Source organism: Drosophila erecta, unplaced genomic scaffold (assembly GCF_003286155.1).
Source record: "Drosophila erecta strain 14021-0224.00,06,07 unplaced genomic scaffold, DereRS2 tig00000092-arrow-pilon, whole genome shotgun sequence".
Classification (NCBI taxonomy): Eukaryota; Metazoa; Arthropoda; class Insecta; order Diptera; family Drosophilidae; genus Drosophila; species Drosophila erecta.
This window is the reverse complement of record NW_020825207.1, coordinates 17139288-17166161: the sequence shown is the minus strand read 5'-3', so window position 1 is coordinate 17166161 and position 26874 is coordinate 17139288. Positions and strand designations below refer to the sequence as shown.

The 26874-nt window shown below is 42.8% G+C and overlaps 1 protein-coding gene across 5 annotated transcripts in view; it reads left to right on the top strand.

Moving 5' to 3' along the window:
- LOC6549289 (dual 3',5'-cyclic-AMP and -GMP phosphodiesterase 11) overlaps positions 1-26874 on the top strand; it is a 57128-nt gene that overhangs the window by 27378 nt on the left and 2876 nt on the right. For 3 of the 5 annotated variants that reach the window (XM_026980185.1, XM_015156588.2, XM_026980187.1), the window contains 12 exons: positions 17931-18381; positions 19672-19818; positions 20031-20466; positions 20908-21047; positions 21970-22120; positions 23628-23783; positions 24158-24679; positions 24820-24996; positions 26111-26197; positions 26254-26421; positions 26488-26597; positions 26653-26841. In XM_026980185.1, the coding sequence (XP_026835986.1) occupies positions 17931-18381; positions 19672-19818; positions 20031-20466; positions 20908-21047; positions 21970-22120; positions 23628-23783; positions 24158-24679; positions 24820-24996; positions 26111-26197; positions 26254-26421; positions 26488-26597; positions 26653-26841 (2734 nt within the window). Of the gene's footprint in view, positions 1-14794; positions 15303-17930; positions 18382-19671; positions 19819-20030; positions 20467-20907; positions 21048-21969; positions 22121-23627; positions 23784-24157; positions 24680-24819; positions 24997-26110; positions 26198-26253; positions 26422-26487; positions 26598-26652; positions 26842-26874 lie in introns of those variants that run through there. The other 2 variants (XM_015156587.2, XM_026980188.1) reach the window with 2 other exon arrangements.

Genomic DNA, 26874 nt, shown 5'->3' with positions numbered 1-26874 from the left:
GCGTTTTTCCTGCGCACTGAGATAAAGAACGAGAGAGAGGGAAGAGTGTGCAGCTTTATAGGCGATAAGCTGTCTGGGCAGCCCTTCCCCCCTCCTCCTCTTCGGACCCCATCCCCCCTCCCACCCCTCGCCTGCACACAGGTGCGTTCGCCGAGTTCAATTCGCTTGTGCTCTCGCTCTGCCTTAGTGTTGTTCTCCTCGCTCTTTTATCAGGGGAGCAATACACACTCGATCGCATATGTTTTCCCCTGCGAGTGTGTGGGTGCTCGGCAAGTTTAGTCATTAAAGTTTTTTGCCCGCCGTTGTTGTTTTTGCGGTAACGGAAGTGGCTTTGTCGCTCTCTTTTTGTATTTCTCGCATATTTTCGGCAATTCTGTGGCTTGACTCGAAAAGTAGAATTTCACGAGGGGAAAATTATAGAGTTCTGTTCTTAAAAAGATATACATATGTAGAAAGCACACTTGGGAAACTGAGCTGAATAGGAATGCTACAATGATGGTCGTATTTCACATGGATTCTTCTTAAAGTTTTAAATGAAGACTTTGCCCCGAGCCCACCGACTTTAATGAGCCCTACACCAAAGCTTGGTTCGATTGGGATCTACAATTTGTGTGAAGCGCGGCTTAAATACATCATGTTGCCCAAAAGCGAGCCAATGCTAACGAGATCCACACACACAGACAGTTTTTGCGAACCCCCCGTACCGCCCCGCTTCCCACGCGACTTTGTTGTTTATGGTTGTCATTATCAGGAGGAATTACCATTGTTATCCAGCTAAATCTAGTCATTACTCACTCACGCGCCGCTCATCTCGCTCGCACCCGCGGCGAGTGGGCCTTATCAGTGGGCGTCCGACTCGTGCTTTTGATGCTGATAACGCGCCCTGACTTGGCTTACCTGCTCCACTCCTGACGTTGAAATGGTGCCGTCACTTGGCCAAAATAATCATTGACTGGTCATTCTTGTTGACCATGCAGATGGAAATGGCTGATGGAAGAGTGGGTAGTCGTGTGAAACGGTTCACTTAGGACGCTTAGACCCCACAGCTAAAGGAACTTACTTGGCTGTCATGAAACCCAAAATGAATACTTTCCAACCACAAGGCTATCCCAGGCATACTAAAAAAATGTACGTTCTATTGATTAGCAGCGCTTTCCCAGCTTTCCAAATAATACTTATGGATATCTCAGAAATATGGTTTTTACGCTTTTCATAATTTCACCATTCTTCGACAAAAAACCAGTTGGTATTGCAATATTTCAAGATCCTATAGTAACTTTTGAAAACTTATGTGATTCCCCCAAGAAATTTTAATAATCTATTAATTGTGAGCATCAAAATTATAATGGCCATCATAAAGACGTCATGATTATAACACTTCCAAGACGCTCGGGTCCGACGGTTTTTTTCAAAGACATAATGCTCACTTTGGATATTTCTGCTCTGACCCAATGAATACTCTTCCGATATCGACTTCTTAATGAAGCTTCTTTGACGCACTTGCGACCAGTTATCCATGATTTTATACAAGCCACCGCGTGCTTGTGTGTGGATATAGCTTGTGGATGTGGTACAACATCAAGTAGTCGCCATGCTGTCCAAATGGGTACTCCATGACCGTTCTTCCTCTTCTGCCCTAGCCGTATATGGCAAAGGGAGGAGGGGTGGTGAAATTGAACCAATATAAGTATAGAATATACAATATAAAAGATCTCAAGTTGATTGCAATGGCAAAAGTCACACACATATATGGTAATTACGCGCGGATTATTATGGCCAAATGCAGAAGGTGGTCCATGGAGGCTGGTAGCAGTTAGCTGTTAGCTGGTTTGGCCTAGCTACATGTGACTGGCTGGCTTCCTGCTGCCCACATTTGGTAGGATTGGGCCTAGCTCGTTGGAGGCCTTCTTCGATGTGGGTTAACCGTTCTTGGAGGAATTCCAATAAAACGAACAAAAGAATCGGAAAGACACTTTTATTCCTCCCACGCTGGCGGTCGCTTGCGCTTTATTAGTACCTTGTTATTGGAAATCAATAAAGAATCACATTTTGTTGGGGCTCGCCACTTTTATTCATTTCGGCTTGCCACTGAATATTTGTTAATGAAAAGATGTAGCTATTTAATATTCAACTGCCAGTAATTTACGCATTTTTACTTCATTTTGCATTTAATATCAATAAATATATTCGATTTAAACTCGGAATCTACCCAATCGTTGAATGTATTTTTTAAATGTGATTTTTTCTTTCTCATTATAATTAATGTATTAATATTCATATTAAAAAGTTTGAAGTTTTTACAAATTCTTAAGTTTCTATATGTTTTATTCATGTTATGTTGCAAAAAGATTATAAATTAATGAGCCCTTTATAATTATATATTTGTATACATTTAAATCGGAATTTAATATTTATATTTAAATGTTTATTTCAAATCCCATGCTAACCTCGATTATAGCGAATCACGGAGCTTATCGAGAACACTTTCTTCTCCGTAGGTTTCGTTTAAATTACTGAAATCAATAAATGCATTCGACTTGAATGTATGTATGTATAAACAAGCCAGTATGTTGATATGAGGAGTTTTTTATGGACATTTTATGCATATTTATCGCTTCTTCGCCGAGTCTTTGAACCTTTACTTGGCTCGCTTATTGTTTGACACCTTTTGTTGTTCGCTTCATTTTGCCTTCCCCGTGGTTGTGCTGTCTCGACTTTTGGTTTGTTTAATTTTTATTGATGTTATTGCTTTATCGGGGAATGCCAAACAGCTGTTTTACTTAGTCTTCGAGTGTTTTTGCCCCTCTCGCTGGAATCTGGCACGTGTCAGCTGGATGAATTCTAGTCGTATCTTCTGCTGTTGATCTTGCGGATACGTTTTATTTTCTTTTATTCGGATCGTGTGGCTGTTGATTTATTTAATTTGCATCTCGTTTATGGTTCGTCAAAGGCTCTGAGCAGCGGAGAGGTTTTTTTGAGAGGTAATTTGCTTGCCAAACTCGTTTGAAACCCTCCAAATTTAAATCATGTGCAGTATTTTTAAATGAATTATTTAAATATTCAAATGCCTGCGTTCTGTGATGGTGAAATTCGAATTCTTATTTGGCTGATTGATAAAAATGATTTCTTTGTATTTAACTGAGAAATGCAATTACTGAAGGATAATTCAGAATCAGACCTCAGTTTCATGGCAACAATTTGTAAATCCACTTACCATACGGAAATTCCAACAGGCATCGCTTTTATTTCTTTAATTGCATGTTTACTTTCTGTGCTCCTTATTTATGTCGCTCATATGTTAAAAAATCATGGGACTATGACGGCGAAAATATTTCATTTTATCTTACACAATTCTCGCAACTCGTAAAATGTCGAAAATATTGCCCGACTTTTGTCTACAAAAGTATTTCACCCGCACTCCTGTTTTTTCATATGCGCATATGTGTATGGCTCATTCGCAGTTCGATGTCTCAAGGCTAGACCTAAAAACATATGTACATATGTAAACATATTCAACAAGAGTTTTTCCCCGTTTGACAGCTTTTCCTGCTAATTAATGTGAGTGAATCAAATGCATTTGAATAATTCTTCGCAAAGAAATTCGGCTCTCGTACGTGGAAAATCTGTTTTCGGGAAACCCATTTGGAATTGACTCACTTCATAGGCATTTCCCTCATGTGAGGGGTGTGTGCTTGCGTCACAACCCAATGGACAAACGAAAATGTGTGCCAATTGAACGATTTAAAATTCGTATATGTATGTAGGTTCGTATATGTGTATACGCTCCATATGCAAAATGCGATCGGTAGGAATCGAGGCAGCTGCCCACACACGCCGCTTGTGAGAAGGGGAACTGTCGTCATAGTTGGGCTCTCTCCAATGTGCACTTAGAGGATTGGAAAAGAATCAGTTAAATTGTACTTCACTTAACTAGCTTAACTTATCCTACGAATTCAGGAAAATGTTCCGAAAATGTGATATTTACAGCAGAATAGGATACAAATTTACATTTCTTGGACGAATATCAGATGCATTATCATCATTTCAATTGCATCTTCCCAATTTACTATAATTCAAATATAGTGTTTTTTTCTGTTTAAATATGAGCACCGCTCTCCGCCAATTCGTCGCAAAGTTTTCATTTCCCCCACGCTTATCACGCCTTTCTCTGTGGTGCTCCCCTGCTTATTTCTCGCCGTCTCTTTCCGCCGCAATCTTCCCTCTCTATCGCAGTCCAGCCAGAAGAAAAAGTGGCCTTAATATACTTTAATAACGCATTTTTTTTCGCCTGGCTGAAATTAATCTTCGTTTTGTTTATAGAAATCAAACAGATTTAATTAATTTATATCTGGCATATGCTCAGCGACTCTCTCCTCTGTTTGTGTTGATTACCTCGGTTTTGTTTTGCTTTATTTTGTTTTCGTGCCGCGAGTTTGGATGGAAAATTTTCCAACGCTCAGCAAGTGAATAGAAATAAAATTGAATTCAAGACCGCTGGGCGGGGGGGCAACACTGCAGGTGGCAGGAAGGGGGTTTCTGGGGCTGGCGCCAGCTTAAACGCTTTTGCTTTGTTGTTATAAGCAATTGCATTATTCCCAGTTTATATGTCTTTTTATCTAGCCTTTTTTAATTACCCAAAGGGGCAATTTGCGATTGTTGTTCGACCGCAGATCTACAAGGCTTGCGGTCGGCAATCAGCCCTTAAACTGGTTGCAAATCATACAAATTACACAGCCACAAATGAGATTGTCTAGGACAGTAGAGCGAAACAGATTAGTCAATTAATTGGTGGGAAAAGGTATTTTCAACAGAAAGTACAAAAATAATTATAAAAATTGCACATGAGTACATGCCTGGCACACTCTGATTATTACATTTATTTGATTTATTTGTTCAAACTCTAAATCCATCAGCTTGGCATTTCATAATAAATATTAATGGCCTGTAAGGCTTCTTCGGCTGTCAGAAACATTTGCCAACAAAAGACAAAGGCGTCTTTGAATGAAAAGAAATTATTTATGATTTCATTAGTCTGCTCATTACCCTTATCAGACAAGACGTCAACATCATTTGCATTTGTGCAGACTTTTTGAACTTCAAAGGAATTAACCTTTCCTCCGTCGTCAGCTGTTCAGTAAGTTCGCAGAGGGCTTACACTGAGAACCGTTTCGAATTTCCCAATTTCCAAGAAGTCGAACAAGTTTGTCTGAGTTTCCGTTTCTGTTTACTTATTAATGTGCAATGTCGGGCAATATTTTGAATATTGTGTTCAACTTTTTGTATTTTCTGCGGATCGCCCAGGGCTCAGACACAACCAGGCATCGTGTTACAATTTAGGCTGCTGAGGAGTTTATGGCCAAGTCAACTCAAACCAAGTCGAATATCCATTACTCAGACTCGTGGCGGTGTTTATTTAAAGAGGGCTTCTATGGAGTCGACACTGCCAAAGAGTTGGAAAAGTTCCTTACAAACTGTTGACCCAACTGATATCGATATTGATATTGATCCTCGTTAAGCGTTTGTATTTACGATTTATGGCTTAAACCAAACAAACAAGTGGATCGAAGGCATAAACATATTCCGAAACTTTTCCAGTCCCCGTCTGCCCGCCCACTAAATCATCACAATATCAAATAAATATGGTATATATTTATTTTTTTGCCGTATGGTAGAGAAGCTTCGAGTATGGGTACGGGCGATTCCGTATTGCCGTATTGTTTATTTGCTCGGCTCATTTCCTTGAATTAGACTCCGTGACAATTCCAAAATTCGTGTGTAAAAAAGTTTCCATTAATGAATTATATTTGTAAAGACATTTCTATTTATTTTCGGTGTCATTCTCGGGCGTTTCCCGATCAAAGTCAAGCGATATATCCGAGTAAACAAATATTGTCGCAGACGCTACGTAACGTCTGATCATAGGCTAATTAACACTTTATTAACGCGATTGGTTGTCAAGGGTTGGATCAAATGAAAATAAGATGCAACTGAGTTTAAAGTAGCAAGGGAAGTTTGAGAAATGGCACAGGTTCTACTGTGCTATGGAAAATACAAATATGGAAAATAATAATACGTTCGAGGAAACAGTTCAATTTATATTCCTAAAGCGCAGTAAGGCCTAATGGCCACATTTGCGACTTGAACAAATAATTTCCTCTGAAACTCCTCCGACTTTCCCCTTTTCGTTATCTGATACTGTTTCCAGTCCATACTTAGCCAAATTATCTGTTGGCTCAGAACTTACCTTACCCACTCATAAATATTTGCCCTCCGTTTCTCGACAGCCGCCAGCTGGCAAACGTTCAAAATGTGGCCAAATTTCCATTTATAAAATTAATTGCTTTGCTTGCAGCCATACGAATGGGCTTAAATCGGAAAAAATCGGCATGAGAAAAGTTTATCAATTTATTTCAACTGTGTTCGACTTTGTGGCACATTGCAAAAAGGGAGAAGATCGTGTGCGTGTTTATTAGGTTTTCACACGCTGGTGAAAAAGTGTTGCGAGCATTTCACATATTGCTAATTGTTGGATTCGATTTGTCTTGCGTGGTTTTTATTTATTTTTTATTGATATTGACGTCAATTTCCTTTGAATCAATGACGCTTATATACGGGGACTCATTGGTCGTATGGCTCAAGCAACAAACTATGTTTCACCAATGACACAAATCTATTCACTGCATGAGTAATTCTCACTCATGTTTTGTTTACCTGGGTAATTAGTATTTCATATTCATTTCGTTTTCCCCTGACGATTGTCTTCGACAGAATTTTAGTTGGATTTTGTTTTCGAAAAAAGGCTTTAGCCTTTAACGGTCTGTTCACATCTGCTGATGGGTTCTGAAGTCTTCGGTTTTGCTTGGGTTGATTGCACGCGCTGATGGCCAACAAAGTCAGCAGGACGTCCAGGGCCAAGATGGCACAGCGGTCAAGGAAAATCGTAGGAAATTTGATGGGAAAACTGCTCGAAAGGAACTTAGGTTTCAACGAATCGAAACGAGTGTAGGGCGGAAATAGTTTAAAAACTGCAACACATTGGAAAACTCGCCAATAGAACTTGCAACTTCAAGCATGTTGCGTATACGCCACGTGTTGTCCCACCCTAATTATAAAGCAATTTAAAATGTCGAGCAATATAAAATATTAATTATTTTTCGCTAATTGGACTGCGAACATATTCTCTAATGGATTATTAAATCACGCTCATAATTATTACAGTTAAATAGGAAATTATTTTCGCTTCATTGATTTTCCGGTTCTCTGTTTTCCTTTCGAGATCGCATACGCAGCATCTAACTGCTAGCCATAATTCAAATATTCCGCTGAAATGGCAAAAAATTAGCAATTAATTCTGCACATTAATTAATCTTCGCCCACAAAGATGGAGTTGATAACCAAAGGGGGCGTGGTGTGGGAGCTGCCGGCTGTGCGTGCGTGTGTGTGCAATCAACCGGTTAATTGAACTGCACCCAGCCGAGCTCGGTGGCAAATGCAGTTGGGAGGGGCAGGGTTAAAGGAAATAAACCAGTGGAGAAGGCGCGACCCAGACACACCATCTAAACATACACTACAATAGTGCATAGCCAGCTATAGTTACTGAAAAAAGTCCAAACTGTCACAATTACTCCCAAATGTATAAAAATGCACATGGTCAAAGTGCTCGCTTCTAAGTGCAATCTAATGCGCTTCTAGTCCAGTTCTGGCCATAGTATCGGTACCTTGGAGCAGGGCATGTTGGCGGCTCCTCGCTGGCGGCTCACTTGGCTTTCGATGGCTGAAAGGCGGAGAGGCGGAGGGGCGGAGGGGCGGAAAGGCGAGGAGGCGGGTCAGGAGCAGGTCCGCGAGTCAGTCACAGAAATTGCTTTGGCTGGCGTCACTGTGTTGTTGCTGGCCGGCAATTATAAGTGCAACAACAATGGCTGCTACGAAGCATATTATTTTCTTGTTATTGTCTTGCAAGCCACTGGCAGCTCTGAACACGCCGAATGAATGAACGACTGAGCGAGTGAATGAATGAGTATTTGAAAAAAGTCCAAAGAAATGACACGATAATAAAACGGCAACAGCAACGGCAACGGCAACTCCTGATAGTCTTTGACTTTTGCCAACACTCTTTGCTCGGTGCGTCAGTTTCACGTTTAGTTTTATTTCGCATTTCCATGGTTGTGTTTTCTCTGCTTTTGTTTCTGTCCCATTGACGCGCAAGGGGTTCATTGACTGTTTGTTGATTTTTATGGTCGGATTGCTGGAAAATCTAATGTATGTGCATGGAATCAACTCGCATTTAGTGGAAGCCAAAGCAGCAACACCAGCTGCCGGGGTTAATGTTGCTGTTGGGGTTAATGCTGCTGCTGTCCCTTCGGAATTGAGTTCTATTAGCAACTTGGTTGCTGTTCTGCCATACCCTTGTCTCACGTTCAAGTACACTTCATTTGTAGGTTCAAGTACTGTTCTCCATTTAATTAGGCTATACATCCATGCTATTTATCTAAATCTATTATCTAAATGAAGCTTTCTCAAATTCAGCTTACCCTAATTTCCTTTCCGGATTATTCCGAGAATTGCTGTTGACCTTCGCTTGATTCCAGAATTTCGCAAGAAATGGGTACAAAGTGGTCACTTTGAAGCCGGCACGGAAAGCTCTTTGGAAAAATTACACTTTACAAATTTTGATTTGCAGTTCCTAATTGAATTGAATTGAACTGGTCTTTGTAAAGTAAACTGTCCTAGTAATGTGAATCGCTATTGTTTCTATTGTGGTTGAGACAACCAAAACTGTTGTTACAGCTGCCTCGTATTGATATGCACACATGCCTGCGTGGCTGTTGTTATTTTGGACCTTTGTGTGCTTAAAACCAATAATTTTCTTGTCAGGTTGCAGAGTACAGTGTGGTTGGTGCAGATTTTGCTGTTGCAACTGTTTTGGCTGTGCGGTTTTATCACTCTTGTTACGGTTGCAGCTGAAGCCACGTTTAATTGCTGGCAAAAGTTGGCCCAAAGACAGCTTTAAGGTCTCTCTCGACCCGGCCAACTCAAGTCTCCTTCAGGTGCATCCACTTGCTGCCTGCTTTGGGTGCAAGCATGCTTGTGTGCTTGTGCTTTTGCCGCACAGTATGCTACGTTTGCTGGCGTGCTGCTGGCTTGGCCAAAAGTGCAGAAAGCAGCCATCAGCAAATCAGCCAGCAGAAAGCAGAAACCAGCAGGCCAGAGGACCAGAAGACCTCCAGTATCAGCCTGCACCACTTTATCTTCTGGCCTTGACTGGCACAAAACTATTTTGTCTTAATTAGAGCTGCCGACGCATTTGCCGCCCCTGCCAGCTTCCCAGCTTCCCAGCTTTCCTCTTGACGTCACCATGCAAATGCAGCAGCACTCGAGCAGCAAGCAGATTTTCCCTGTGGTCAGCCACTGTTGTTTCGGCTAATTTTAGCCGACAAACAAAAGCGTTGAACTCACTTTGTTTCCTTCAGCGCAAGTTGGTAAATTTCCACGCCGAAAATAGAGTGTTTGCTTAGCTTTGCCAACTTGAATAGTCTCCAGAAAAGCAAATGTACACCCACAGGAAACGCCCATACGACATCAAGCCGTTCAGTTAGAATTTTTCTATTTTGGGTGCGTTGTGGCCCCATTCATAACTTCGAGGGTTCGTTGATGTCTTATAAAATGTATTTTCTACTCTTTTATTGTCAGGTAATTTAATTAATGATTGTCCAGCTGAAAGTGTTCAAATATTTGCCTATTGGAAACTCGACAAGTGATACGGGCAACTTTCAAGTGGTTGCGAAGCAGAGATAATGCTTGGGGTGCTATAAGGAAGTGGTGCGATGGGATATTATGAGTGCAGCTATGGGGCGCACTACAACTTATATGGATACTTTTTAGTCTTTGGCACTTGAATTCCGGTATTTGCTTGATTTATGATTGTTCACATTGAATGTTTATGAAGAGTTTCTATTAACATTATCATTTATGATCAAGTAGGTTAAAGAATTCATATGAAACTTACAAATACTTGTTTAAGATATATATAGTATTGTCCGCCTGAAAAGAATATCTAATATTTGATCAAATTCCCGCTCCAAATGCGACCGAGCTACCAAAATCCTCATAATACGCTATATTCCCTCTATTTTCATTTCTTATTATTTTGACATCTTGGCAGATGAACATAGTTTAATCAAAATCTCAAATGGAGCATTTAAATTCTTGGCAAAGCTTTGACTTCCTGCTGCAAGAGGCGCAGAGCACGCAGAGATTGGCCGTTTGACCTCCCCTCACGACCTTTCTTGCCACCCGACCCTGCCTTTTTCGATAGAGAAACAAACAACCTAATTTCGCCCCGCTCAGTCATGCTGCACCATGTTGGACTGGACATGGCTCTGGGGATTCGGCACTGGATTTTCGTGGGACCGCCAGGAGGCGGTGGAATCTGGAGTGGAAGTGGGAGTGGGAGTGGGGACTCCTAACCGAACATTCCGGCGACAAGCGCAATCAGCGCAATAACACTGGAGCACAAGCAGAAGAACAAGGCAGGCTCCAAATGTTTGACCTTCATTGAGGGCTGCACTGACAGAAAAGGGCTTAAAGTAAGGAAAACTTCGGCATCGGGGGCAGTTGATAACATAGGAGGGTCAACGAGTTAGTGGGAATGCACTTTAAACATCTTTGTGTACCAAATAACCAACCTAGCTATCAATACTTGTCATCTTTTCTCGCAGTGCAGCGTTCGCTTGGGGAGATGAGTATGGATGTGGTCGCTTGGAGAGTCAAGGCACGTTTGTCATTGGTAATTTCGAGCATGTCATAATGATAACTCAAACAAACAGTGAGCATATGGGGAGGGTTGCAGATGCAAAGAGCCAAATGTTTGTTTATAATTTATTTTTAGACCAAAGCTCCTGAACTCTTCCTGCGCCTTTTCGGCGACCTCAGCTATTAAGCTGAGACCTGTGCAAATATTTGGCCAACGGCTCACGTAGTTCACTTCTCTCGGTTCTCTTGCACAATAAGAGGACGTGTAATAAGTTGGCCGCAAACGAGATTTATGAGACGAACTAACTGGCGACGCCTTTTGCTCGCGCATACAATTTCAATATTTCTTCATCAGGATAACAAAGTAAAGGAGGAAAAGGCGTCTGGGGTTTCTCTCTGGCGTTGGAAGTAAATTGAAAATCTTGCTCAAGTAGCTGACAGCATTTTGTAGATGGCTTCTTCTCCTTTTTTTTTTTTTTCGTCTGCGGATGCGTTCAAATTGGAAATGCGATACGCAGCAAAAAAGCTCGGGGAGTTTGCTTTCCGCTGGAGAATAGAACGTTGCTCATACGCCACGTTGTCGGCTGGTCTTTAATGTTTCCTTAGCCATTAAATTCGAGGGGGAAATAAATAACACTTGCATTCGTGTCATAAAGCAGACTTTAATTAAAGTCGTTCGCTGCAACAACATGCAATTATACAATCTCTTCTCTATTTTTTTTTTATCTGTATAAGAGAGGTTTATACAATTAACTTGACTGGTCAGAAAATCCCTTTTATAAACTGGGGAAAACTTGCATAGTTTTACTTTCTTTAATGAAAAAACTTAAATTTTTAAAAGTATTTTTGGAAATTTTCAATTTTTCAATTGGTATATCAGATAGAATAAGGTATTAAACGATTTCAAGCCTTTTAATTACCAACATTAATAAGACAACATTAGCTTTTCATTAAAAACGTGCATTGTCTAATGTGCTATTCACCATTTTAGTGCTTGATTTGTATATCTTACTATTTTTTTTACTGCGGCGTAGTTGTATAATGTTAATGCTTTACCATATTGGCCCTCGGAGTTCGCCTTTTGCCGCCAGACAAATGAGAATCGTTTATGGCTGCCGTTCGGATAAATTTTTCATCGCGATGACCTTGAGGCCATGCATGAATACGCGTAGTTAGAATATGCATACGTTCGTATATAAGCTGTATGTACTAAAATGTTGACTGCCAATAAAAAATGTGTAAATATGTGGATAAGTGCGTTGTATTCAGGTCTATAGGATAGTTAAATGTCCACTAATATTGAACTTGACGTCGTTGTATTACGCTTTCATTTTACTTCAATCTGTTTCGTTTCTACTTTTAATCTTCGTTAACTTTATTGGAGCAGTTAGCTGCTTTTTTTATAACTTATCAAAAATGTGTGAAAGTTGAGCTCATCAAGTGCGTGGGGTGGTATTTCCCGGTTTAAACTCTCTCCCCTTTCGATGTTTACCAAGCTGATAATATAATTGAATACACGAGCCATATGTGATAATGAGATTTATTTATTTATTTAATTTAAATGGCCAGAGCGCGCTCTTTCTCATTTTTCGCTCTCGCGCTCTTTGTTTTTCGCGTTATGTGGGACAAGTAATATAATTCACAGGAAAATGCTAAATAGAATAATATTTTACCATTTCTCTGCGTCTATTTATCCATCGCTCTTTGGCCAGCAACAGGTTATTGATCCAGGCCGACAATTCGAGCCTTCCGAGAATGCAAATAGCATTTTGGTTCGTCCTTTCTGACTGTTTCCTCCACTAATCGACTTTGGCTAGTTCATGACGCGCCAACGCCGCCGCCTAATGACAGTTTTTCCACCTCCAACCGCCACATTCGGCTTTCACCCCTCGATGGCTTACGCCATCCTGCCCCCGCTTGTTTGCATTGCCACAAACACACATGAAAAACTGGGCGAACACAGATACCCGGCGACGACACACAGACACCGCTGTACGCGCAGATATATATAGTATATGGCTTTGTTATCTGTTATCTGGCCCGCCTTTTGTGCCACTATCAACGTTGTCAGCCAAATGCAGACCAACCGAATTGAGTTTCGCACAAATGGTGCACTCGGCAAAACACAGTACAAAACACCATAACAGCAATTGACGAAATGTGTTTTATTTTTTTAACACATATTTAACTAGCTTAAATGGATTGCATTTACAAATCTTTTATTGGCAAAAATACAGTATTTTAACAGTTAGGTCTAGAGGCAGTTACCAAATGAAGCGATGTTTTTCTCAGTGGCTGGCGTGCGCCATTAATGAACATCGTTTGCTTATCCAGACTGGCCCCACAATGGCTCCCCCTCTGATTACAGTGCCTTTACCTATGCTATTGACATAATGTAAGCCGCCGAAGTCCGTCTGTGCGAGAGTACTTTTGTATCCCAGTGGCTCTCTAGCTCTCGTTGGCATAAAAATAGTTTTTGTCATTTTTTTGGTCCTCTCTCTCCTTTGGCTACCAGTTGCTAGGTGTACAAAGATAGAATTGCGAAAAGGATGGCGAAAAACAAAGGCAAGCCACAACGGTGCGTATGCTTGATGGGCAGCCAACGTTGCGTATGAGCAATGTGGCATATCAATCCACATAATCCGGACAAAATATGACTAGCAAGGAATTTAAAAGTTGAGCGTGTTTAATTTGCTGTTAAATTTGGGACATATGCACACATAGCATGTGTTGATATCCTTAAGGCTGTGTTCTAGAATCAGCACTTCTAATAGACAAGTGCAACATTACCCGTCAGCAGTTCGGACTCATTGTCTATTAAAATGCGAACAAAATCAGAAATATACATAGTTTCAATTGCGAGTTGTGCAATCCATCCACAGCCTTCACTTCACTTGCAGCTCATTGTTGTAGAACGGAAATTAAATCATTTCCGCTGTCAACTATCGCAGGCCCCTGTCATTCAACAGCTGTGGGTGGTGGACTGCGTGAGCGATTGAGTCGAAGCTCGTGAAGATCCGCTTAAATTCTCATGGCAAGTGCAGTCAATAAATTCAATACAAAAATTGTACGGACTGTCCTGGTGGAAGGAGCAAAGATGTGAAAATGGTCGAAAAGTGGGTGAAAAGCGGATGAAAGTGAATGTGGAAGGCGGGATGCTAGAGGGCAGAACATGAGTGGATTGCTTGCCAAAAACAAACACGAGTCAGTGGCAACTCAGTGCAATTGGGTCGAATTGTGTTAACGTATTTCTGTGGGAGAACGCTTTGTAACCGGGTACATGAACTATGACCAGGAGTGTGAGCTTTTCAAACATTTAATCCTTTCTGTACAGAAGGAAACTATACCGCAAGCCACTTCAAACATTGTTCAAATATTTATATACATTTATTGCAAAAACAATCTAGCGTAATTAAACCATTTTGCCAATAAATTAAATTAAATTTTGAAGAGCATTTTTGAATAACTTAATAAATACCTATTGAAGATAAAATCTGCCTGGCCTTTCAGACCATTCCCGTCACTTATCCTTTTCATCCCCCTCTCCTCGCATTTTCCTGCCATTGTTTGCTTTCGGCTTTTGAGCATTGTTGACGTTTCAGCCATGTCAGGCGCTTTGGCCATGTTTATTTTACTTAACTGACATTTTACTATGGCCTACGTGTGCCCGTGCTGCACCGTCTGTCCCATGGGGTCGCCACTCGAATTTCTCGCGACATTTTGGAGTCTTGTTTGTTCATCAATTGGCGGCCCGTCAGGCGAGCTCCCCCTTCCCCCTCCCCTGTTCTCGGCCAATTGACTGCGGCGACCCCAAACGCGTTAATTGAATTGCTTCGACTCGCTCTCGCCGACACATGGGTAAATCGGCAGCGTAGGGCCTTAAAAACTGTCAGGAAATTGATATAAACGAAAAGTGGTCAGGCATCTCTGGAGATACTCTGCGAAATTGTTGGGCGGAAAACTTTTAGTCTGCAAAGTTCACGTGGAGCACGTGAACTCGGGTCATGCATAAACATATTTATTCAAAACAAAACTCCAACAGGTCTTGGCTAAAACTTTTTCCTCTCGCTTAACTGAATAATTGACAAAGTAAATAAGTTATTATGAAAGTGAGACAGAGTGAAAACACGAGAAATACGAGCGATCGCAGTAAAAGTGTGCACACTTATCGAAAATTCAACAATTTCAATTGGCTGATATCCTGCGGCCTTTTGGCGGCAGCAAAATCAACAAAATTGATTCCTCAACTTCCACGACAACAGCAGCCACCAAATACAATTTACGTTACGCGGCTGAGTTGCTCAAGTTTGACAAAATTCAATTCATTAAAACGGAGGGTTTAACATTCGCATTGCTGGCGGGCCCCATGGGCCAAGCGGCAAGTATGTGTCGATTTCGTGGTTGTCGCTACAAAAATAAGAACAAAAACAGCAAGCAGCAGCAGCAGCAGCAGCAGCAGCAACAGCAGCAGCAGCAGCAGCAACAGCAGCAAACACCAACCCATAGTCCTCAGATTCAGCATCACTCTGAAATAATACCAGCTACAACAGGTGAGCAAGTGGCAAGCAAGAAGTTTTGGTCATGCCTCACATTTGCATAAATATTTCGTTACACAAACTTTGAGTCCAACAAACCAAACAGGAAAACACCAAAGAGACCAAAGAACTGAAGGAACAGCGATGCTTATTTCATGCCCAGAAGCTCTTTTTCTTTTTCCTTTTCCTTTTCTTATTCAACTTCCGGTGCTCAGCTTTGCGTTTTTCCGCCTTTCAGCAACCCAACATTGATCCGAATGGCAGCAAAAAATTGTTCTCTTTTGCACATTTGCCAACTTTCAATTTGCATTTGGCTGCACTCGAAAGCAACAATGCCATTTGCACACTGGCTCATATATGCAAGCGTGTGTGCAGATATATGGTATTGTATGTGGTAATCATACCCTATAAATTGGGGTAGTATCGTATTATAGCAAGGAAGGGGCACAGAAACCATTCAATAAGACGCAGGGTTCTATCATATGTCTAAACCTGAGAGGACTCCATTTTAATAATTCTGAAATAGAACAGATATAATTTATATCTTTGCATCGCAAAGATGCTTATATTTTCCGAATATTAACCAAATAAAAATTATCCCTGCACCATTCCTAATGTATTGACTTTTTAAAGTACTCCAGTACACTTATTCCCATTTGCCCAAGCATGCAAATCAAATAAATGCCATCCCACGAAGAGTACTAAACAAGTTGTCATATCGCCGAGGACTCTTGATCCTTGCTTGTTCCTGCTAAAAGTAAAATTCCATTACAAATGTTGTATAAAAATTTGCCATTCGCCTGACTCAGAGGAAGGTGGCGGAGAGGGATGCGGGGCTGGATGTTGGTTGAGGGGCCATATGAATGTCTTACATAAAGCTGACGCATCAAACCGCAGCAAAGTGTCGGCGGCGGCGGGAAAATGGCAAAATGGGAAACTTGGAAAACGGGTGCCACAGAGGGTGGTGCCCTCCTACACGACTCTTTCAACTTGTCATCTGACTTCGAGTGCAGGAAATGGCCAAAGGAATTCAGCGGGGAGTGGAAAAGTGCTCCTGCTCTGTGCCAAATGTTTTGCAGCAGCTTAAGCATGTTGCATGTTGCATGTTGGATGTGTGCAAGGCAAATGCAGCTTAAAAGATTAAATTCCCTCCCTCAGGGGCTGCACTACATGGATGGCGTGTGTGCGGTGTTCTAGTCCTTCCATCTACACAAATCCCCCACTGCAGCACTAAGTAGCCGACTTTCAACTTATTGGCAAGCTTAGAAGGGAAAGACCAACGAAAAGTATCTACAACTCAGGAGAGTGGGAGACCTTGCAGATGCCTAACATGGAGATTTATGTCTGCACAGGGAAATTCTTGGGGGCCCAAGTCATGGGGGAAAAGCTGAAACTAATATTAAAGTGAATTTTAAATGGCAAAGCGAAAGAACCCGCAGGAAATGTATGATGGCATAAAATCCAATTAAATTTTTACTGTTATCAATTTCATTGAGAAAAAAATTGGATATGGAAAACATATGCTACAAGTCTGAAATACACTTTCTGATGACACCATCCAAAGTTGCATGCCATGTAAATAGGGAATGACCACTAAATAAAGTTCCCAAAAAGGTTATGCCACCCAATAGAAAATATTTCCGTATGTAATCTAGCCAAAAATAGAGTCCTCTAACGTATTTAAGCAAACGAAATATCCTTGGCATTTGTTGTATACCAGCTGAGCCCGAAAGTCAAATTGTCAAGCGACAGGAACAAGTCGTTTGTTTATTTCTTTTGTGTAAGTCGAAAAGCAGCACATGAATCATATTTTCTATAGAATAAATAACTGGGACACAAACAAAAAGGCAGGCAATAGGGAGAAGGAGATGAGGCAGAATTCCTGCTATCGCATCCTTCATGTATCACATGTATCACTGGGTTACTCGTTGTCGTATTTATATCTATTTTTAGCACTTAATCAGGCGCTCAATGCTGGCATTACAGACGCCAGACACTTTGCAGCAAGCCCACACGGAGTCAATATTTCAAGGAAATTGCCAATATTTCCGGTTAATGTTAACTGAAACACTTTGGGGGGCCCCAACTGCCAGTGTTATTTATTGCGTTACGTATACGCCGCGTTTGCCATGTGCTACATATGCACACATCTGTGTGTGAGCGTCTCAGTGAAGTCCCTTAGAAGTCGCTACTTGACACTTAATTGTTCGCAGAGGGACAGGGACAGCTTCAAATTGATGAGCTGAAAAAGCTATTGAACAAATTTATGTGATTTGCTCTGGCAGCCAAATTGCTGAAATTGAAAAGAAAGCGTCAGAAAAGCGGCGAAAAGCAGCTGAAAGAAGCCATGTCAGTTGCCAGCGACGTGGAGAGGGGCGTGTCCACGGTCACGTGCCAAGTGTGACTTCCCCTAAAGGATATGACCCATTTGCAATGCAAATGGTGCGTCAAGGGCGAAAGAGCTGGCGGCAAGCTCATAAAACTGTCGACACATGCAGCAGGCAAATTACACACGAGGCACAAAGTCAGCTTAAACTGATATTTACAATATACTCACAATTTTAAGTTTAACTTTAAGATCCAAACATATGAGGAATCATCGAATGAAGTATTTAATTTTCCTTTACTCCTTCCTCGTTGCAGGCCTGCATCTGCGGAGCATCGAGGAGCCAGCGACGACGCCGCTCCAGTTCCAGCCGACTGGCAGGATGACCACGGAGCAGGGGGGCACGGGGTACGGCGGCTACGGATCCAGCGAGCACTCGCTGCTCATCGCCACACGCCACTCCGGTGTCCCCCTGCCCCTCGCCCAGCAACAGCTACTCCCCGCCCACTATCAGCCGCTGCACCACCCCGGAGCAGCCCCGCCCTCCTCCTCCAACGGGTCCTCCTCCTCCTCCGGCGGCGGAGTCCAGACGTCGGCCACGCCGCAGCCACAGCAGCAGTACCAGGTGCACCAGCCGTACCAGTACCAGCATCACTATCACCACCAGGCCAACTCGCCGCAGCACCACAGACCCTACGATCCGGAGCACGCGCGGATGGAGGCCTGGCTGGATGAGAATCAGGAATTTGTACAGGATTATTTTATAAGGCAAGTCGAAGCTTCGTACTATTTGTTACCACTCGAGTACCATTAAAATCAGTATGGGAATAATTGTGAAACCCGAATTGGTTTCCAAATGCCAATTATTAGCCAAGTTTTGCATATTTCGTGTAATTTAGATAGTTTTTGACCTGCAACTGGCCGACAAGCAATCGAATTCTCCTTAAAGCGTGCCAATTCACAAATCGATACCTCTTCTGTTAACCTAGACAAACGGAGCACTAGCCGAATGCTTGTAGAGACATAAATTTCATCTGCCTACAAGCGTTTTCGATGAACCCATCGAGCCAATAATCTATTTTGTCCATCGACGGGATAAATTCTTAAATTTGAAACTGCATTGTCGGTTGACACAGCCGCACGCCAAACAATCGGGTTTGCCGGTGGGGCTGGTGGGGATTTGGCCATGGGCGTGGATGGCTCGTTTCCGCCATAAACCGGAAATTGCCTTTGCCACAGCAGGACATCCAGGGCAGCCCGGCAGCAAAGCGGGTTAAGGGACGTCCGTTGCCTATGACACATAATAAAAATCACTAACAACTAAAAGCATAAATTGGGCTTTATTTTCATGGTCGAGAGGAGCCGGCCAACGCAGTCCGGCTCCACTGCTCCTCCGGTTTTTCGGCCTGCGGGGCGGTCATTAAATGAGGCTGAAAAAGGCTTCATTCTCTTGTGTGTGTATTTTGCATAAGAATATGCCGCGTGTCCTAAACAGTTCAACCATTTTGGCAGTCCTCTGCCTGGTTTATTTTATCTTTAAGAGAGAGTATTAGCTTTTCTGCAGATCACGCAAGAACGTAAAGCATTTAAAAAATGCCTTTTAATTCAGTTAAATCATTCTAAACCTATAACTTGCTAAGTATTCATTTGGCCAATGTGCACTTCGGCTTTCTTCACTTCTCATATTTAAAAATGGCTTTAGCAGAACATCAAATATTTTCCTAATTTCCACGCACTCGCCTCTCCAAAGAGTTGTGTGCCGTGATTACCCAACATTTTGTGGCGTTTTGTTGGGGGTTTTATGCCAAAAACGCGTGTCCCAAAGGACACATGTCGGGGAGGAGCAGGAGCAGAAGCAGGAGCAGGAGCAGGAGCAGCTGATGCTGGTTAGTCCCGCAGCCTGAATATTTATGAGTTGGCATTTTATTAGACAATTTTATGCGGCACATGCATATGGAACGCGGCGCCCAATGCGTCGTCCAGCGCCTATTCATTTGCGATTTTTAATAGGGTTTTAACGCGTTTACTAACTGAATTTTTCCGGTTATTTCCCCACAGGAAAGCCACACGTCAGACGGTGGATGCCTGGCTGGTTTCCCATGCCACCTCGGCGGGCAACGATGTGGTCAGCAGCACCTCACCCACCCACGCCAATGGACAGACGAGCTCCTCGCGCGGTGGCTCCGGTGCCACCACACCAGTGCGGTAAGTGATTCAATTGGGGCTACAAAAGTTAAATACTGGGAACATTCAATGTGGAAAATGTAGAGGAAATATTGGAACAAATTGCTTCATTTTCCAAATGGTAAAATTTTTATTTTTGCTTAAAAGCATGGGATAAGCTTAGAATTTACTAGTATATAAAAGCAAGCCTTAAACTAATCTTAAAATGCTTATGTTTTTTTGAAATCCTTTAGCAAAATCTCTGCTCACGAGTTTGAGCGCGGCGGACTTCTGAAGCCGATTGTCAACACAATTGACGGCACGCCCACTTTTCTGAGCATTGGACCGCCCTTGGACAACGGCGGCGTGGGCGGCAGCTGCAGCAATCTGCAGAATGTCGGTGGCGTCGTGGCCGGACAGTATCAGTATCACCACCAGCAGCACCACCAAAACCACGCCCATCTGCACCACAGCCAGCACAGTCATTACCAGGCGGGCGGGGCCGTTGGGAGCAGCAGCTTGGGCAGCACCGGTGGCGCCGGTGGAGCGGCAGGTGCACCCGGGCTGGGTGGCAGCGGTGGAGCCGGAAATGGCCACCCATATCCATATTATCATTGCCACCAGCGGCCACAGCGGTTGTCACGCAACGAGCTGAAGCAGCTGGACGAGAAGGAGTTGATCTTCGAGCTGGTGAGTGAGCACTAAAATCAGATCGTATAGTATGAACTATTTTAGATTATACGAAAATATGCTATAGGTCTCTGATCATGTTCCGATAAAAATATTAGTAGCCCCATCACTCAAAAATGCAATTGATTCAGAAACACCGTGACACACTCGTTTTTATAAAATTATTCGCTGCTCATTGAGCAAGTGAATGAGTAAAATTTACTCAGAATGCATAACCATTAGATATCAAATCGAAGGTTCGCGCGAATCTCGATAGCTCGACAATGACTATTTGTTGAGTTCCGCAAACGTGTTTGTTTGTCGGCCCATTGACGCTGTTATCGGCAAACACTCTAAAGACGTCAGTCACAGTCTGTATTTCCTCATGGCTTTGTTTCTGTTTCAAATGCAACTGCCTATCAGTCGTGTAAATAACCGGACTGTGCTGTCTAACGCTTCCAGGTGAAGGACATTTGCAACGAGCTCGAGGTGCGCACCTTGTGCCACAAGATACTCCAGAACGTGTCCATTCTGCTGAATGCCGATCGGGGATCTCTGTTCCTGGTGCAAGGACGTTGCAACGGACCTGATGGACTCAAAAAGTAAGTGAAGATGTGCAAACTTAAGCACGAATTATTACGAATCAAATGAATAATAATTCCAGATGTAGTTCCCTAGTAATCCAATTGTAACCTTTCTAAAAACTCCTAAAGTTCAATTTTGTAACGCAGATAAAGACAGCCATCGATCATAAATCAGTCGCACTCTATAAGCACAAAAGTCGACTGGCTCGTGGCACATAGCAATCAGCCAGTTGCCGCAGTCCTTCGCGTTAGCTATTTTCAACAATTTGTTGATGACTTCATATAGCTGCATTTTTGTGGACATGGGGGATAGAGGAGGAGCGCAGCTCAGCTCAGCTTCAACTTTGTCTTGGCAACATTTTTATGGCATTTATTTTTGGCATTTTATGAGTGCATTGCGTGGAAGCTGCGTCTCCTTGCCCCCGTCACCCCCCAAAAAGCGTGCCATAAATGCCATAACCCGGCAGCAACCTGCAACGGGGGGGGTCAGTGGGGCACGTCAGCCATTTTGTATGCATCGTATGACGCCATTTTCTGCCAACACTAATTGCAATTGTCTGCACGCGCATTTGGCAAATGCATTCTGTTGGGTGAAAAGTTTTTAAAGCCAAGGAAAAGCAGCAGGAAAGCTGGAAAAGTAGGCGAGGCACTGAGAAACAAATGGTTCAGATGGGAGTCAATAATACTTATCAGGCTTAATAATCAGTTTGCTCAATAAACTATATACTATATCGTAATTAAAAGTTTGTCCATTTTCGCCTGTTTAATTATCAACAAACGGAAATTCCGTTTCTGTTTATTACATTTGGCAAAATACGATTATTATTTTTCCTCTCAGTGGAATAGGAAAAGTTTGCATTGTGTCCGATGACAATAGACGATAGTTGCCGCCTGCAACACAATTTATAATTTTCAACTTTGGATTCCGTTTCTCCTGCAGATGCCTCGTCTCCAAGCTGTTCGATGTGTGCCCCCGCAGCACCGTGGAGGAAATGGAGCAGCAGGACGAAGTCCGGGTGGCATGGGGCACGGGAATCGCCGGGCATGTGGCCGAAAGCGGGGAGCCCGTCAACATACCAGATGCTTACCAGGTCAGTACCCAGCCAGTGCTATCTTGAGGGAAGTTTGACAAATTTGAATGCCAACTGGGTCATAAATCAACCTCTGCTGCGAGAGTTGCAGATTATTCATTCGATTGTAAGATTTATGGTTGCAGATACCAATCCAGTGTGTCTGTGTGTGTGTGTGTGTATTTTAGTGTGCTGCTCTTTAAGTTTTCAATGCTGCGCAGTGAACCAGCGCTTTTCACATTTCCCAGCTTCCGCTCTGGCCGCTGCCACATTTTCCCATTTTTTCGGCACTTTTTCCTCGGCCTGTCTGCCAATTGGAGCGTAATTAATCTTGCGCCAAGACAAGGCCGTGTTAGGCATGTTACATCACCCAGATATGGAGTGCCATTGCTTCCATTGCTTCCCTTCTTTTTTCGACTTTGAGCCGCTCGGCTAAAGATAACAATTGCGCCTCCTAAGCGCCGAGATAAACTTACCGCAAATACGTGACGCACAGACAGATCGCTCGTACCCCGCAGATCCCCTGATGTTAGCACAATCAATCAAGGCCTAAATTTGACACTTTCCGGTAGCAGACAGCGCGACCAAAGGTTTTCGGTGCGAATGAGCCGCATTATGGTTAGCCACACCAGTTACGCTCGGGTGCAGATCTTTTGGTCGATCTTTTTGACTCGGCTAAATGGCTGGCCAAACAATTGTCCGCCGGCGGCGACAGTCGGAGGCGTCTGGAATCCGATAACCTCCCAATTTTTGGAGGGAAGAAAGACAGATAGATCGCGGGCAATTTGTGCCAAGTGGGATATAAATAGCAGGGCCAACAGTGGAATGATTGATAGATATGGAGCATCCTCAGTGTTAGTTGGTGTTGGAGAGAGATAATAATTTGGATTTTTCTAAGAAATGTATTTATTAAGATAATAATCTCAAAATATGATAAATACCAGTCCAAAATATCAGTCCTTATATCGCTTTTGTAGTTAGAACCAAATGTATCTTAAATATAAGAATATTTATTGCTCCCAATACATTAATTTCCCTCTTATTAAAGATCAGTATTTGATTTTGATATTTATATTACCATCACATAGTAGCGAAAACTGGTTCCGAATTCTTTCAAATATAAGGGAGATATATTATACAATTCATTAAGTAAATTTAGCTCTCTGTACATAAGCACTTGGTAAAAAAGCTAATATTTATTGCTCACAATACATTAATTTTCTTCTTATTAAACAACAGTATTGATTTTGATATTATATTACCATCATCACATAATCACATCACATAATAGCGAAATGGTTCCGAATTCTTTCAAATATAAGGGAGAGTTATTATACAATTCATTAAGTAAATTTAGCTCTGTAATGGCCACTTGCTAAAAAGGGGGAAATTGCAAAAAATACGCAGTGAAAGCATTTGTAAAGGCTTACGGTTCGAAACACAGAGCTTAAGTTAACAACGGAAACTCATTTAAATGAGATACTAATTCGTGCGCAAATTAATTTCGTTTCCCCGATTTCCCCCACAGGACGAGCGATTCAATTGTGAAATTGACTCACTGACCGGCTATCGGACGAAGGCCTTGCTCTGCATGCCCATCAAGGATTCATCCGGGGATGTGATTGGCGTGGCGCAGGTCATCAACAAAATGAATGGCGAGTGTTTCTCCGAAATCGATGAAAAGGTGAGTGGACTGGACGGGGATGTGAGGATTGAGGACTTCGGGCTTCGGGCTTCGGGCCAAGGGGTAAATACGGAAATGGGGGCGAATGGGGGCCATGTGGAGATCGCATAACGGGGCAGTCTGATGGTTTCTTTTGTTCCGAATAAAGCCGCATAAGAGCTGCACCCACTGCCGTGGCAAATTGCATTCATTATTCAACAAAGGGGAAACTTGTTAAGAAAGCTTAGCAGAATGTCAGGCAAAATGCCATAAGGGATTATCCGCTGTGTGCTGGCAGTGGGAGTCCCTCATAATTTTTATGGCATTTTGCAAGCTCTACTCTGCTATTTGCTGTCGCTTGAGTAATGTTAATCCTTTGCGGTAATCCACATCAGGTCTTCTCCTCGTATCTACAATTCTGTGGCATTGGACTGCGAAATGCGCAGCTGTATGAGAAATCTCAACTGGAGATCAAGCGGAATCAAGTGCTCCTGGATCTGGCACGCATGATCTTCGAGGAGCAGAGCACCATAGAGCACATGGTCTTCCGCATTCTCACCCACATGCAGAGTCTCATCCAGTGCCAGCGGGTCCAGATCCTCCTGGTCCACGAGGCGGACAAGGGCAGCTTCTCGCGGGTCTTTGACTTCGAGGCGAACGACCTGAGCGAGGAGGAGGCCACTTCACGCACCAGCCCCTACGAGTCCCGGTTTCCCATCAACATTGGCATCACCGGACATGTGGCCACCACCGGGGAAACCGTCAATGTGCCCAATGCCTACGAGGACGATCGATTCGATGCCAGTGTGGACGAGAACTCCTGCTTCAAGCACCGATCTATCCTATGCATGGCCATCAAGAACTCGCTGGGGCAGATCATTGGTGTTATACAGCTGATCAACAAGTTCAATGAGTTGGCAAGTACTATTAATTATTTAATTAATTAATTATTTATGATCAAATTAAACGTGCCTAGATGCTAGACACAGGAGTATATGTTAAGCATATTAAGCCTCAATCGCGAGCTGCTTATTTTAAACTGCTCTTATCCCCCCAGGACTTCACCAAGAACGACGAGAACTTTGTGGAGGCGTTCGCCATCTTCTGCGGCATGGGCATCCACAACACGCACATGTACGAGAAGGCCATTGTGGCAATGGCCAAGCAGAGTGTCACCCTGGAGGTGCTCAGCTACCACGCATCGGCCACCATGGACGAGGCTCATCGACTGCGGGTGAGTTTGGGCTTGGTGCCCATCCGGTGCTCCTTATTGCAGCATTCTCGTAGTTCGTTCCGGATTAAATTACCCTCCCGGGTGTCGTAGCTCGGAGGCCAGTGAAATACTTAATTTTATTTGCACTCACTTAATTTGCCGGAGGCCAAGGGGTCGTCCACTAGTTCGGTCTCTTAATTTTTACGCTCAGCCATAAATTAATGTGTCCTGCCGGATGCCCACTTTGGGCGCTTCCCAGTGCATTGGGTCTGCTGCGTTAGCTTCACGGTTTTTATTCGTTTATTATTTCTGTGCGACAGAAACAGAAACAGCAACAGCAGCAACAAGCTGTCGACCTTAGGCAGGCTCCTCTGTCCCGCTGCCTCCCCGCGGAAAAAGCTTCAACGTGTTGACAGTTGTAATTAGTTTGTTCGCACAAGTATGACAAAAAGAAACTTTTCTACTGAATCGTGCGACTCCACGCTGCTCGCTCCTCATTGCCGGACCCACTCTGTAATTATGCTGGGAAAATTATGACCGCCTGTCGCGTTGCCAGCCAGACAAAGATGCTGGGTTATTAATTTTAATTAAAATTATGCCATACTAGGCTTTATTCCTGCATCACATTTAGCTGGGAAAACCCTTTTTTCCGGTGCGCAGCTGCCCTCTGGTTGTGTTTTTCCATTTCGCACTCTTGTGGGTGCCTTGGCGGAAAAATGTCAGAAATTTTGATAAACCTCTCAGCTTTGGTGGCTAATATAGCACCATTTACATTCGCTGACAGCAAACAGATGAAGGTCCAGTGGGAGATTTTGCATTTATTTCTTTTCTTGGGGCGTCTTGGTCTTGGGCACGTGCTGGTTTGCTCTGTGGTGTGGAAAGCAAGGGGCTCCAAGCCAAAGCTTATAAAATATTGGAGGATTTAAATTTGGGACACCTTTGGCTGTGCATTAATGTTTAATCCAATAATAAGTGGATTATAATTCGTGAAAAGCAAAAGATAATTTGTGGTAGATTATGACGACTATTTTAGTATTCATTTGAGGAATCGGAAGCATATCGCACCAATTTATTTGATGCTTTACTTTTAAGACATGGATGTTTGTTGAAATAATTAATTGAAATAATTTCTTAGCGCCTTCGAGTGCCTTCAGCTGTGCACTTTCGACTACATGACTTTAAGTTCGATGACGTACACTTTGAAGATGATGATACATTAAAGGTAAGCTCGAGTCTCATCCGCAAAATGTGAACAAATACCTAATCCGGTTTCTCTAGGCCTGCCTGCGCATGTTTTTGGATCTCGATTTCGTAGAACGCTTTCATATTGATTATGAAGTTCTCTGCCGATGGCTGTTGAGTGTCAAGAAGAACTATCGCAATGTTACCTATCACAACTGGCGCCATGCCTTCAATGTGGCCCAGATGATGTTTGCCATTCTGACTGTAAGTGGAAAATAAAATAATACTCTGTTTATATTTTGTTTATTTGGTATTCATTTCTTGCTGCAGACCACACAATGGTGGAAGATCTTTGGGGAAATCGAATGCTTGGCGCTTATTATTGGCTGCCTGTGTCATGATCTCGATCACCGGGGGACCAACAACTCCTTCCAGATTAAGTAAGTATAGAAACAAGTATAATGTGTAATTTATTAATTTGAAATTCCTTTTTAGAGCCTCGTCGCCCTTGGCGCAACTGTACTCAACCTCCACCATGGAACATCATCACTTTGATCAGTGTCTGATGATCCTGAACAGTCCTGGAAATCAAATTCTGGCCAATCTCTCCTCCGATGACTACTGCCGCGTCATTAGGGTGTTGGAAGATGCCATTTTGTCCACTGACCTGGCCGTGTATTTCAAGTGAGTATAGCTGGCACATTTTTGAATGCGTCA